General features: G+C 35.9%; 2 protein-coding genes across 2 annotated transcripts; both read right to left on the reverse strand.

The window, feature by feature from the left end:
- Positions 1-1,557: 1,557 nt before the first annotated feature.
- Positions 1,558-3,230, reverse strand: LOC108746653 (THUMP domain-containing protein 1 homolog). Its single transcript, XM_018483554.1, has 6 exons — positions 3,216-3,230; positions 2,803-3,044; positions 2,563-2,712; positions 2,231-2,475; positions 1,933-2,152; positions 1,558-1,768 (listed from the first exon to the last, which is right to left on the reverse strand). Exons 2-6 carry the CDS (start codon positions 3,007-3,009, stop codon positions 1,637-1,639), a joined length of 954 nt encoding a protein of 317 aa, XP_018339056.1. The 5' UTR covers positions 3,010-3,044; positions 3,216-3,230; the 3' UTR covers positions 1,558-1,636.
- Positions 3,231-9,040: 5,810 nt separating this feature from the next.
- On the reverse strand, positions 9,041-9,466 carry LOC108746647. Its single transcript, XM_018483549.1, has one exon. The coding sequence runs from the start codon at positions 9,464-9,466 to the stop codon at positions 9,041-9,043; it is 426 nt and encodes a 141-aa protein (XP_018339051.1).
- Positions 9,467-10,471: the final 1,005 nt, after the last annotated feature.

Raw genomic sequence — 10,471 nt, forward strand, 5'->3', positions numbered from 1 at the left:
CTCCTTAAGAAAACTCGTAACCTTCCTTAAGAAAAGAAAGCTAATAAGGTGTCTTGTTTGGTCAAGGAAGATTTATGAAACGTGAAATAAGGAACAAGGAATCCTCATTCCTCAAGGAAGGACTATGAACGGACTATGAACTACGGGTATAAGCAGAACTTAGTAAAAATCGCCCTAAAACCGGTATTCAGATCTTATATTCGAGACCGTTTTAAACACAGTCTTAAGAAGTCATGAACCAATTAGAGGGCCGTATTAACATCTTAAGATATTACTTAAGACAATCTTGAAATAAGATCGGACTATGAATACCGCTCTAAGAGTCAACGTCAGTTGTAGGCCTCAGAGAATTCCATTATTTACTTGAAGTATTCAATTTCAGAACAGTGTTAGTAACTGACGACATTAAAGGAATTACCTTCTTTCTTTCGTTTTTAATTTATTGTATATATTTTTTTAATTGAATTACAAAATATATCATAATGTATATAGTATGATATTAAATACGACACTTTGTCTTATCAAGATTCACAACAAATTGAAAATTATATAGTTATAAAAAGAGTCTCACCGAGATGTGAACTCGGATCGCTGGATTCAAAGTTCAGAGTGCTAACCATTACACTACCATAGGATCTTGATTTCAAAAGTTTTTATGCTCGATTTAACTCTAACAACATATAGAGTGTCTCATCTAAGACCGGCCATCCGAATAACAGTTTTGGAGATAGGAAGAAATGCTTGAAATAAAGTTGTTCTGTATCGAAAGAAGCATCATGTGTGTGATGAAACATTTTTTAAATAATTTAAACAATGTAAAATAGGGCTAAGAACTACTCTGGATATTATATGAGTAACAATATTATTATAAACAATCTTAAAATTCGTATAGACGTTTCGAGTCCTATCGAGTCATTTTCAATGTTAAAAAATAAATTTAAAAATGTTACCTGTAATTACGTTCAACAGATGTTCAAAAATTAAAATATTAAAAAGCGCATGTTGTACTCGCATGTTTGCAAGAAGAATAATGGCAAGATACGGTCTGGATTCAAGCCTCTTCATATCGGAACTTGATGTTAATCGATTCCAGAATAATTCACATAATAATTGTATGAGGTCTATTATACCGTAAACTTCTCAAATTTATTATGAAGGTCATTTTGTTTTTTTAAATGGAATTATATGTGAATTTTTGTACATAACATTTCCTCTAATTATTTTTCCTCTAATTATTCTGCATATAAAAATATTAAGCAATGATATCAAAAAACCAATAGTTTACAAGATATTTTATGCTTTATTCTGGTATATATTGACATAAAATATTAAATAATTCGTAAACTATTAACTTTTTGATGATCGTATCTTAATAGTTTTATGAACAGAATGAGATGAATCAATTGGTGGAAAAAAAATAATTATTGTGTATAATTCAAATGATAAGTTTTTATACACAGTAAGAGATATTTTTAGAGAAAATTATTACTAACAATTTTAAGAGAAGTGTATTAATAAAAATATATAAAAATTATTTCACATCATATGCGTGTGACATTTATTTATCGTCTATATATCTTTATAAAATGTAAAAGTGTTATTATATACATTTATAAATTTGTCTGAAACAGTGAGCTTAGTTGACTTGTTCTCTTTCTTCGAGTACATCTAAATTTTTATTATCAGTATATTTTACTCGTTTTTTTGTATTTGATACAATTATATTAGTATTTTTTTCATTTGCTAAATTTTCTTCCTTACAGATTATCTAAAAAAATTTTATATATTAAATTTATATATTATTTTGAAAATATGAATTTATTATATCAATAATATATAAGATAACGATAAATAACAATATTTATATATAAAGTAAATCTTTATGCATATACATATATAAATATTGTGCAACTTTATTATAAAAAGTATTACCTTATTTTTTGTATTGTTGCATATTTCGAGAAGATTGTATTTCTTGAATTTGTAGTAATGAGGAGCGATAGAGAATAAACAAACTCCACGTATTACTTCAACGATCACAGCTATGTCTGGGTTTTTCAAATCTGCTTTATTACCTGGATTTTTTTTCAATATTATTTCTGCCAAATCTTCAATGATTTCGTCTCTTTTAATGCTGTTATTGCTGCGACGACTAAAATGTTATTAATTTTATAAATAAAATATCATTGTATTTACCAGGATTGATAAATACGAAATACAGTTAACTTACTTAAACACAATGCTGAATGTCTTAGGTTCTTGAGCAAAATACTTTTCAAACAATTTATTTGCTTTTGTCTTTATGTTATCCATATATGCTTTGCAAACAACTTCAATTGGAAGTAACCTTAATAAGTATCTGGTACATTGTTCTTTGGTTGTATCTAATTTAGAAACAATTTTGGTAACCAATTCTAATGGATTTGGTAAAGTACTTGTTATAAAAATCATATTTTTAACACCTGTATCTACTACCTATATGGAAAATAATGATACTGATAATTGTAAATTTTATCTCAAAGAAAATAACTTCATTAATGTTAGTCAATATGACAAATATACTTGAAATTTTCGAGAAGACAATGACATCTCACGTTCAGTTCTGAGTTTATTGATTTCTTTCTCTAAAGCAACTGATATGTCATCATCAATATCCTCTATAGATTTATCAGTTTCCTTTTTATGGAGTGTGTTTGTTGACGTTTCAGATTCCTTAAAATAAAAAAATAAAAATATATTCATAATAATTAACAGCAAATACTCACAAATGTTCAATATACTTTGCTCTATATAATGAAATACCTTATGTATTTCCGATTTCTCATCTGCAAACAAATTGAGCAATCTATAAGCCTCAGTAATGCAGTCTCTCTCATGAAAGTTGCACGTGCATAGAAATCCTGTCATACCGGGTTCCAACACAAATTGTTTACGTTTCTTAGAATCTTTACGATTCGCGACATATCTGTCATTCCTTTTTCGTGTATTCGTTGCACTGTTCGTTTGCATTTATTTTATATTTACTTTCTTCCTTTAATTTTTATCTTGAATCAGAATAAAAATATCACATAGGTATTTATTATCTTTTTCGTATCGCAAAAAAAAAGTCTTTAGTAATATAATGGCTGCGTTCGGAAATCATTCGGAAACGTCGCTCGGATGCCTCCGATGCGACGTTTTCGAACGCAGCCAATATAAAGAATATAGGCCTGTACACATTAGTCGGTTCTTATTTTAAGATCGTCTTAAATCGCTAATGCGGCCCTCTGATTGGTTCATGACAACTTAAGACTATATTTAAGATACAGGAGTAAATTTGCTCACTTTTGTAATTTTCATCTCATTTGAAGATACACAATCGATACCTTGGTATCAATCATGAAACTTTATCCCTAGGATGAAAAGTGAAACGTGAAAATTTTTACTATTGAAGTTAATGGAGAAACTTTTCGCTTTTCACTTTTCATCCTAGAGAAAAAAGTTTCATGATAGATATCAGGGGGTCGATTGTGTATCTTCATGAGATGAAAATTACATAAATGAGCAAATTCACTAGAGTATTTATAATTTAATTGATCAATACCTAGTAACCTTTGCTCACTTTTGTAATTTTCATTTTCTTTTAAAATCTACAATCGATCCCCAAGTTAGTCTTAAATATAAGATCTGACTATGAATATCAGCCTAGATGTAAATATGTTCGATATCCAATAGATGCATCCAGAAGCACGATCGCTCATTGGGTGTATTTAAGCGTGGTCTACAATATCGACGAGATGTGCTGAATTTATACTGGATCCGACGTGCATCGTACGACGTTTTGCAATCAATTAGAAAGCAGAATTTTATTTCATATCGATGGCCTAGTTTCCATCGAGGATTTAAATCGGATCATGTAAGAACTAACCAACTACAGTCGAGCATTCCCCTGTTGTTTGACTGTAATAGGGGAACTCGACTGTAATTGGTTGGTTCTTACATTCTGATCCCTCGGTAGAAACTAGGTTGATATGAAGCAAAATCTTGTTTTCTGATTGGTTATAGAGCATCGCACGACTCACATCGGATCCAGTGTGTATCCAGTAATACTACTAAAGATGGTCGGTACTTATGGAAATTTGCATGTCTGTTAAAATTTAAATAATTAAGGTCTGATTGTGTAACGTTGGTACAACGGTACGGGCCTTCGAATAAGAAATTGTTGGAATTTTATTATTAAGCGGACATGTTTTACAAAACTTGAATGTTTTTTATAGTAAAGGTTGAGATTACTCCGATTATCTCAAATTTTGATAAAAATAGACTCAATCGATGCGTTTTCGCATAAAAATACAGATTTTAGAAAAGAGCGTCGATCTGCTCCACGAACCGAAATATTAAGTGTTAAAGTTGACGACTATTGAGGTTAGGAAATCAGTACAAAATTTACCCTTTTAAAAAAAGAGTAGAAAAAGGTGTTAAGAGTGCATATTCTTCAGTTCTTTAGGAAAAAGTGTGTACTAAATTGATTAATTCATAAACTGTTTATAAGATGACGTTAAACACTACAAAATGAGATCAGTATACATTTACCTTATTAAAAAAAGATAAAAAAACGCTGTAGATACATGCTTTGCAAACAAAATTTATTAACTTAAAATATATAATGAAACCTAAGTGATACGTACTCGTATTTTTATTTATTAAAGTAATAAAATAAAAATTTTACTTAATTTGGACAATACATATTAGGTATGTAAAAGATCTGATATTAATAATTGATGCTACATTATAATTTTTAAAAATTGTTATCTCAATCCAAATCGTATATAAACCTTCAACAAAACTCTGTTGTACAAAATTAAAAAATAAAATCCAAATTACGTTATCTTTTCAACCCAAGTTATTACAGAAAATTAAGGACGTAACAGAACAAAATTAAAAAATTTAAACAAAAAATTTTCATATAAAAACACTTGCCGTTGCTGAACCTAAAAATGTAGAGTTATTACAAAAAGAGTCGAGACATGAGACCGGAAGGACGCCATTACTGGGACGTCGTTTATATAACTCACACATACGTTACATAAACTCACGTTTTTACTAACACAATACGTTTATACAAACTTTCGTTTTCACTAACGCATCGCACGATCTCAAACATAACGCTGACCAATCCCGAGAGTGAATCGTTCATGTCTCGACTCTGATTATAGTGACTAGAAAAATTTAATAATAAAATACTAAAACATAAATACAGTAACGTAAGTACGTGTTAAGGCATAAAAAATATCTATAATATATAGGATTAAAAGAATTTTAAAAACAAAATATGATAGAAGTAAATATAATCAATGTGACTACGTGTGAACGAGTAAAATAATGTCTATAATATACGTAGGCTGCTGGAAAAGTTTCTGCAATGTAGTACTTCCAGTGGCGCCAACGTTCTGCTATCATGTCCGTAAAATTAGATGTTTTTAATCTATAATTCAATTGACAGTTTGTACCCAAGCCAACTAATTTTGTTTGCATAGTATTTTAAAAGAAGTTATTTTATAAGAAAATGGAAATTTCGCGTGAAAATTTTCAGGCAATGATTTTTTACGATTACAAATGTAATCTAACTCCGAAACAATGCATCGGTCGACTTCATTTGCCTTTTGGGGATGAAGCACCATTCAATAGGACTGTTTATAATTGGTTTACCGAATTCCAGCATGGACATACCTTTCTTAGTGATGAATTTCGTGAAGGTCGTCCATCCACGTCTGTTGTTGTCACTAATGTTGATGCTGTGCGTGAAATGATTGAGCGAGATCGGCATATAACATACCGCGAGATTCAGGCATCCTTAGGCATTGACATGAAAGCAATACATACGATTTTGCATTATCACTGAGCGTACGGAAACTTTGCAGTCGTTGAATCCCACACAATTTGACCGAAGCTCAAAAACAGGCTCGTGTTAAATGGAGCAAAGAAATTCAACCAAGGTCAAATTTGGTCTGCAACATCGTTACTGGGGACGAAACATGGATCTATTCGTATGAGCCCGAAAGTAAACAACAATCCACTGTTTGGGTATTTCAAAATGAACCGAAACCAACAAAAGTTGTTCGTTCACGCAATGCTGCCAAGCAAATCATTTCTTCGGTTATACTGGACATACAATATATACAATATAATATATACAACCGTGACAACCGTGGCTTCAGAGGATCGAAGGACTGTAAATACTGATTGGTATTTACAACAACCTTTGTTTGCCAGAAGTCATAAATGAATTGCGTAGAACAAACCGAAATCGTCGCATCATCCTTCATTATGACAATGCCAGCTGACACACAGTACGTCAAATCGTTGATTTTTTATCCAGTAATAATGTCGAATTGATAACTGATTGTTCGTATTCACCTGATTTATCACCTAATGACTTCTTTTTGTTCCCAAACATTAAAAATAAGATGCGTGGTGAGCGATTTGAGTCGCCTAAAGCAGCTGTTGAAACATTTCGTATACTAATTTCTGAGGTTAGCCTTAGAGTGGAAAAAATGCTTCGAAAATTGATTCCAGCGTATGAAAAAATGTATCGATCTTAAAGGCGAATACTTCGAAAAACAATAAAGCCATTTACCGAATTTTACATGTTTTTTTTCATATTGTTTGCAGAAACTTTTCCAGCAGCCTACGTATAGGATTAATAGAATTTTAGAAACAAAATACAGAGTAAGTATAATCAAATCCAAGTATAATCAATCTGAATACGTGCGAACGAGTAATACGGCGTGCAGATTATAATTAAGTATATGACATAAGTATTTAAGTTCGAAGTTCTTTTGTATGCATTATTATGAAAATTATTAGATTTAACTGCAATACTATTGTAATTTTTTAAAGTATTCAGCAGTATAAGTTTTTGAGCTCTCGATATTAAAGTAATATTACAATAAAATCAAGCAACTAAGAGCTAATACACAGTTGTTATAAATGTGCGTTGACATTTCTTCTTTATTCTTCCTTTATACATACAATTCCGACGTTTTGGCTGCTTTTTTTCAGCCTTCAATGTATTACATCAAAAAATTCAAAATTGAATGCTATAATTATGAATGTAGGTGCAATCAGTAAACCTCGAGTAATTCTCCATTCGATTATATTGTATGAAAACACTCTTCTTACAATTCAAAGATTGATAAAATCTAAATACAAATAATCATTTATGTTATGAACTGCATTCTATATTCATTGAATCTAAAAAAACTCATCAGTTGTACTAATAAATTGCATCTCCATTCCGTTACATCAAACGTGCATCATCAAAAGGCGCGGTAATAAGACAACGCGCACTTCTTTATATTCAGCTATCTAATCGCCGACCGCAGAGTCTCGCACAAAAAACGAATCTACAGGCACGTTACGCGCGTCGCGAGTGTCTTATTTCACGCCTTTTGGTGATTGATATGACCATATATGGTCATGCCCGGCGACGGACGTCATTCGCTAAATCTGCAGTCTTGCATTTCCACGGTTTTTTTTGCGAAAGGAGAAGAAAAATCACTTAGCCCATCATCCGGGGTTCTCTCATAGGAGAGAAAACTTAACCGGATGATGAGAAGACACTCAGAGGGTATAGGATTCGAGGCGCCTGTATCCAAAAGAGGATAACAGACACTTCGCCTACCTGCTAAAAAACTTTTCTTATACTGCATTACAACCAGACGTAGGTATGCACATAGGTGCACCCCGGAACCGCCTACCCGACATTTCATCAGGATGCATTTAAGGTCGTGGAACCTAGTTTCCATCGCAATAGTTTGTGTCCTACACACTATTCATTCCACACAAAATTTACACCCCAAAAAAAATCCAAAGAACGGTCGGACATCGGACTTCCACCCAGAGCTTTATCAAGCCCGGGCCCCACTGACCAAGGACGCTCATCCAGTCAAGCAGGCATTCTCCCCATTGGAAGAGCCCGTTCGAGCTCTCAACGATGTACACGAAAAAAGAATAGACCAACTATGTACATTTAATCCTATTCGTCCGAAGCACTAAAAGCAGAGAGAACCTGCCGCCTCTCCAAACTCTGACGTTCAGCCAGTTCCTTCCTCCATATGATTGTCTCACAAAAATTATCTCTACAAGAGTCGTCCAACAACGTGAGGATTTCAAAGCAGCCCCCACCACTGCACAAGTTCTATCGGAACGTTAAGTTGTCTCGAACAGCTCTTCACGCTCAACAACCCAAGAAGGGCAAAAAAAAAGTGTGGATCGCCACCATACAATGAGCACATACAATGAGAGCTCGCACGGTCAATCTAAAAAACAAACCTCAAAGCACCCAATTAAGATCTGAGTCATGCGATACGTGAGGCCGACTCATCCATTCTTCAATCCAATTAGCAAGGACATTGCGGACTGCCATACCAGGCGCCTTCAAAGGAAGACTGAACAGATGCTGACGTCAACGCGCCAAAGAACGATGCTGCTCGACCTTGCGCAGAAGGACTTGAATCTTCGGAAGAATAAAGCTATCCCTCCGAAGCATCAACCATTTACGCCAATAGATATGTCTTAGACGATCCGCCAGAAATCTAAAGGGCAGGATCTCATTAAAATAGCCGCCGCCTCGTGGGAGACCGTGCGATATCCCCGAATCATACTGAGCGAAAGCCGCCGCTGGAACTATGCCGCCCCACCCTACGATACATATGTCGGTCACCCGCCATAGTTTGCGTCTAAATCGGGGCACCGTATAAGACGATCGACATGACTATGGACGTGTATACGCGATGTCTGTTTTCACCAGGTTCGCCAATATTGGCTGTCAGCTTACTCAGAGCTCCAGCCATCCCCAAAGTTAGGAAGAAGGAGGCGAAAGTGATCCCGAAAAGTCCAACTCAAATCCAGGACTAATCCTAGGTATTTCAAGATAGTCCCAAGAGGGACCATCGCCTTCCCTCCGACTCGAAGGGAGGTATCCAGAATATCATTGCTCATGGAAGCGATCACTTCAATCTTATTAACCGACATCGTAATACTAAACTTCTCAATGGCTCTAATTATTATGGCCACTTGCCATTATGGTCAGCTCCGCACGCACAAAGGCCTTCTCAAATGAGGGACCCCTCGCCACCAGCAAAATGTCGTCAGCGTAACATACGGTGGAGCAGTCCATCAGTAGCTCCAGACGCAAGATCAGATCGTAGTCGACATTCCAGAGGGTCGGCTCTAAGATCAAACCCTTAGGAACACCGTACGTCATGGTTGATCTAATCAACAGATCATCCCGATCGACATAGACAAGGTATCTATCAGATAAGTAGTCCCCAAGAGTACATTTCAAATACTCCGGGACACCCTTGGCCTTCAAAGGCAAGCGAATAACTGACCACGCAAGGGAGTTAAAAGCATTGATGATGTCCGACGACACCGCCAACATCACATCCCCATTCCGCACGTCATCGTTTACCAACTCCCTCATATCGCATTAATCAAGTGGACGACTGATGCGAAAACTGAATTGATTGCTCGATATTCCACTAGCAGAATCCAAGTGCTGCTGTAAACGGTGACACAAGATCCTTTCGTATAATTTACCTCATTTAACAGACACAAAAGGAGTGCTTTGCTCGGGCCGATTTTCATCAGCTGGCATCTGTGGAAACAAAACATCCATTATTTCGGAGATAATCCCCCCCCCCCGAAACGAGAGCCATCATTACAGATGAGGAACTCGGGTGAAGTCTATTCATTATGGCCCTATAGGGGGCCCCAAAGGTCGACCTCCAGAATCTCCAGGAGATCTCTCCAAAGACGACTTCGAACGCCATATAGCCCTCTTGAGACTTCTTCTTGCAATACGAAACTCGGACCAAAGTACATGGTTCAGATTCGGTCTCGATCGTCTGCGAATGCGTATGAGGCGCCTACAATACTGATACGGCACGCAATTCGGAGATCTTCTCCAATATGCCGAAAGCTTGCTAAAAGCAGATCTCCTTGGCATGGAGAGGTCAGAGATTTCCCTCAGCTCCCTATCAATCCAACCAATGCCAGAGGATAGGGGGACTTCTATAGAAGTCCAACTCGTCGTACAGGATTTTAGATGCAGTCCTGTGCGTTCAGCCTATGCTGCAGGAGAACCCCGATTACTTCTTGCAAGGTAAGGAGACGGGACCTCCAGATGTTAAGTGCGATGCATAAGTATGGGAACTCGAGTCCGCAGGTATGTCAAACCCGTGCTCAAAACATAACCAGATACGCACCGAAGGTGCACCGAAAATAAATTCTTGTGTAGAGTGTATGCAGCCCTCCTATTTAACGAAGAGCTGCGTACAGGACACTGTTAGCACTCCGAGCCGACACTCAGGTTCGGCCGCCCCAGCGCCGACAGCGGTCTCGAGACGATGACCAGGATGAGCTCTCGCACCACAACAAGGTCATATGCGAGGGTGCATTTCCGCGGCTCGTTGCCATACTAAAATGC

The sequence above is a fragment of the Trachymyrmex septentrionalis genome, unplaced genomic scaffold (assembly GCF_001594115.1).
Source record: "Trachymyrmex septentrionalis isolate Tsep2-gDNA-1 unplaced genomic scaffold, Tsep1.0 scaffold185, whole genome shotgun sequence".
Taxonomy (NCBI): domain Eukaryota; kingdom Metazoa; phylum Arthropoda; class Insecta; order Hymenoptera; family Formicidae; genus Trachymyrmex; species Trachymyrmex septentrionalis.

What these genes read in the sequence shown, in the direction of transcription:
- LOC108746653 (XM_018483554.1), bottom strand. Translation starts at nt 3,009, where the DNA reads ATGCAAACGAACAGTGCAACGAATACACGAAAAAGGAATGACAGATAT. An exon ending in AGAAATCGGAAATACATAAG is followed by an intron (nt 2,713 to 2,802) that starts GTATTTCATTAT and finishes TTTTATTTTAAG; the next exon opens with GAATCTGAAACGTCAACAAA. An exon ending in GCAACAATACAAAAAATAAG is followed by an intron (nt 1,769 to 1,932) that starts GTAATACTTTTT and finishes AAATTTTTTTAG; the next exon opens with ATAATCTGTAAGGAAGAAAA.
- LOC108746647 (XM_018483549.1), bottom strand. Translation starts at nt 9,466, where the DNA reads ATGAGGGAGTTGGTAAACGATGACGTGCGGAATGGGGATGTGATGTTG.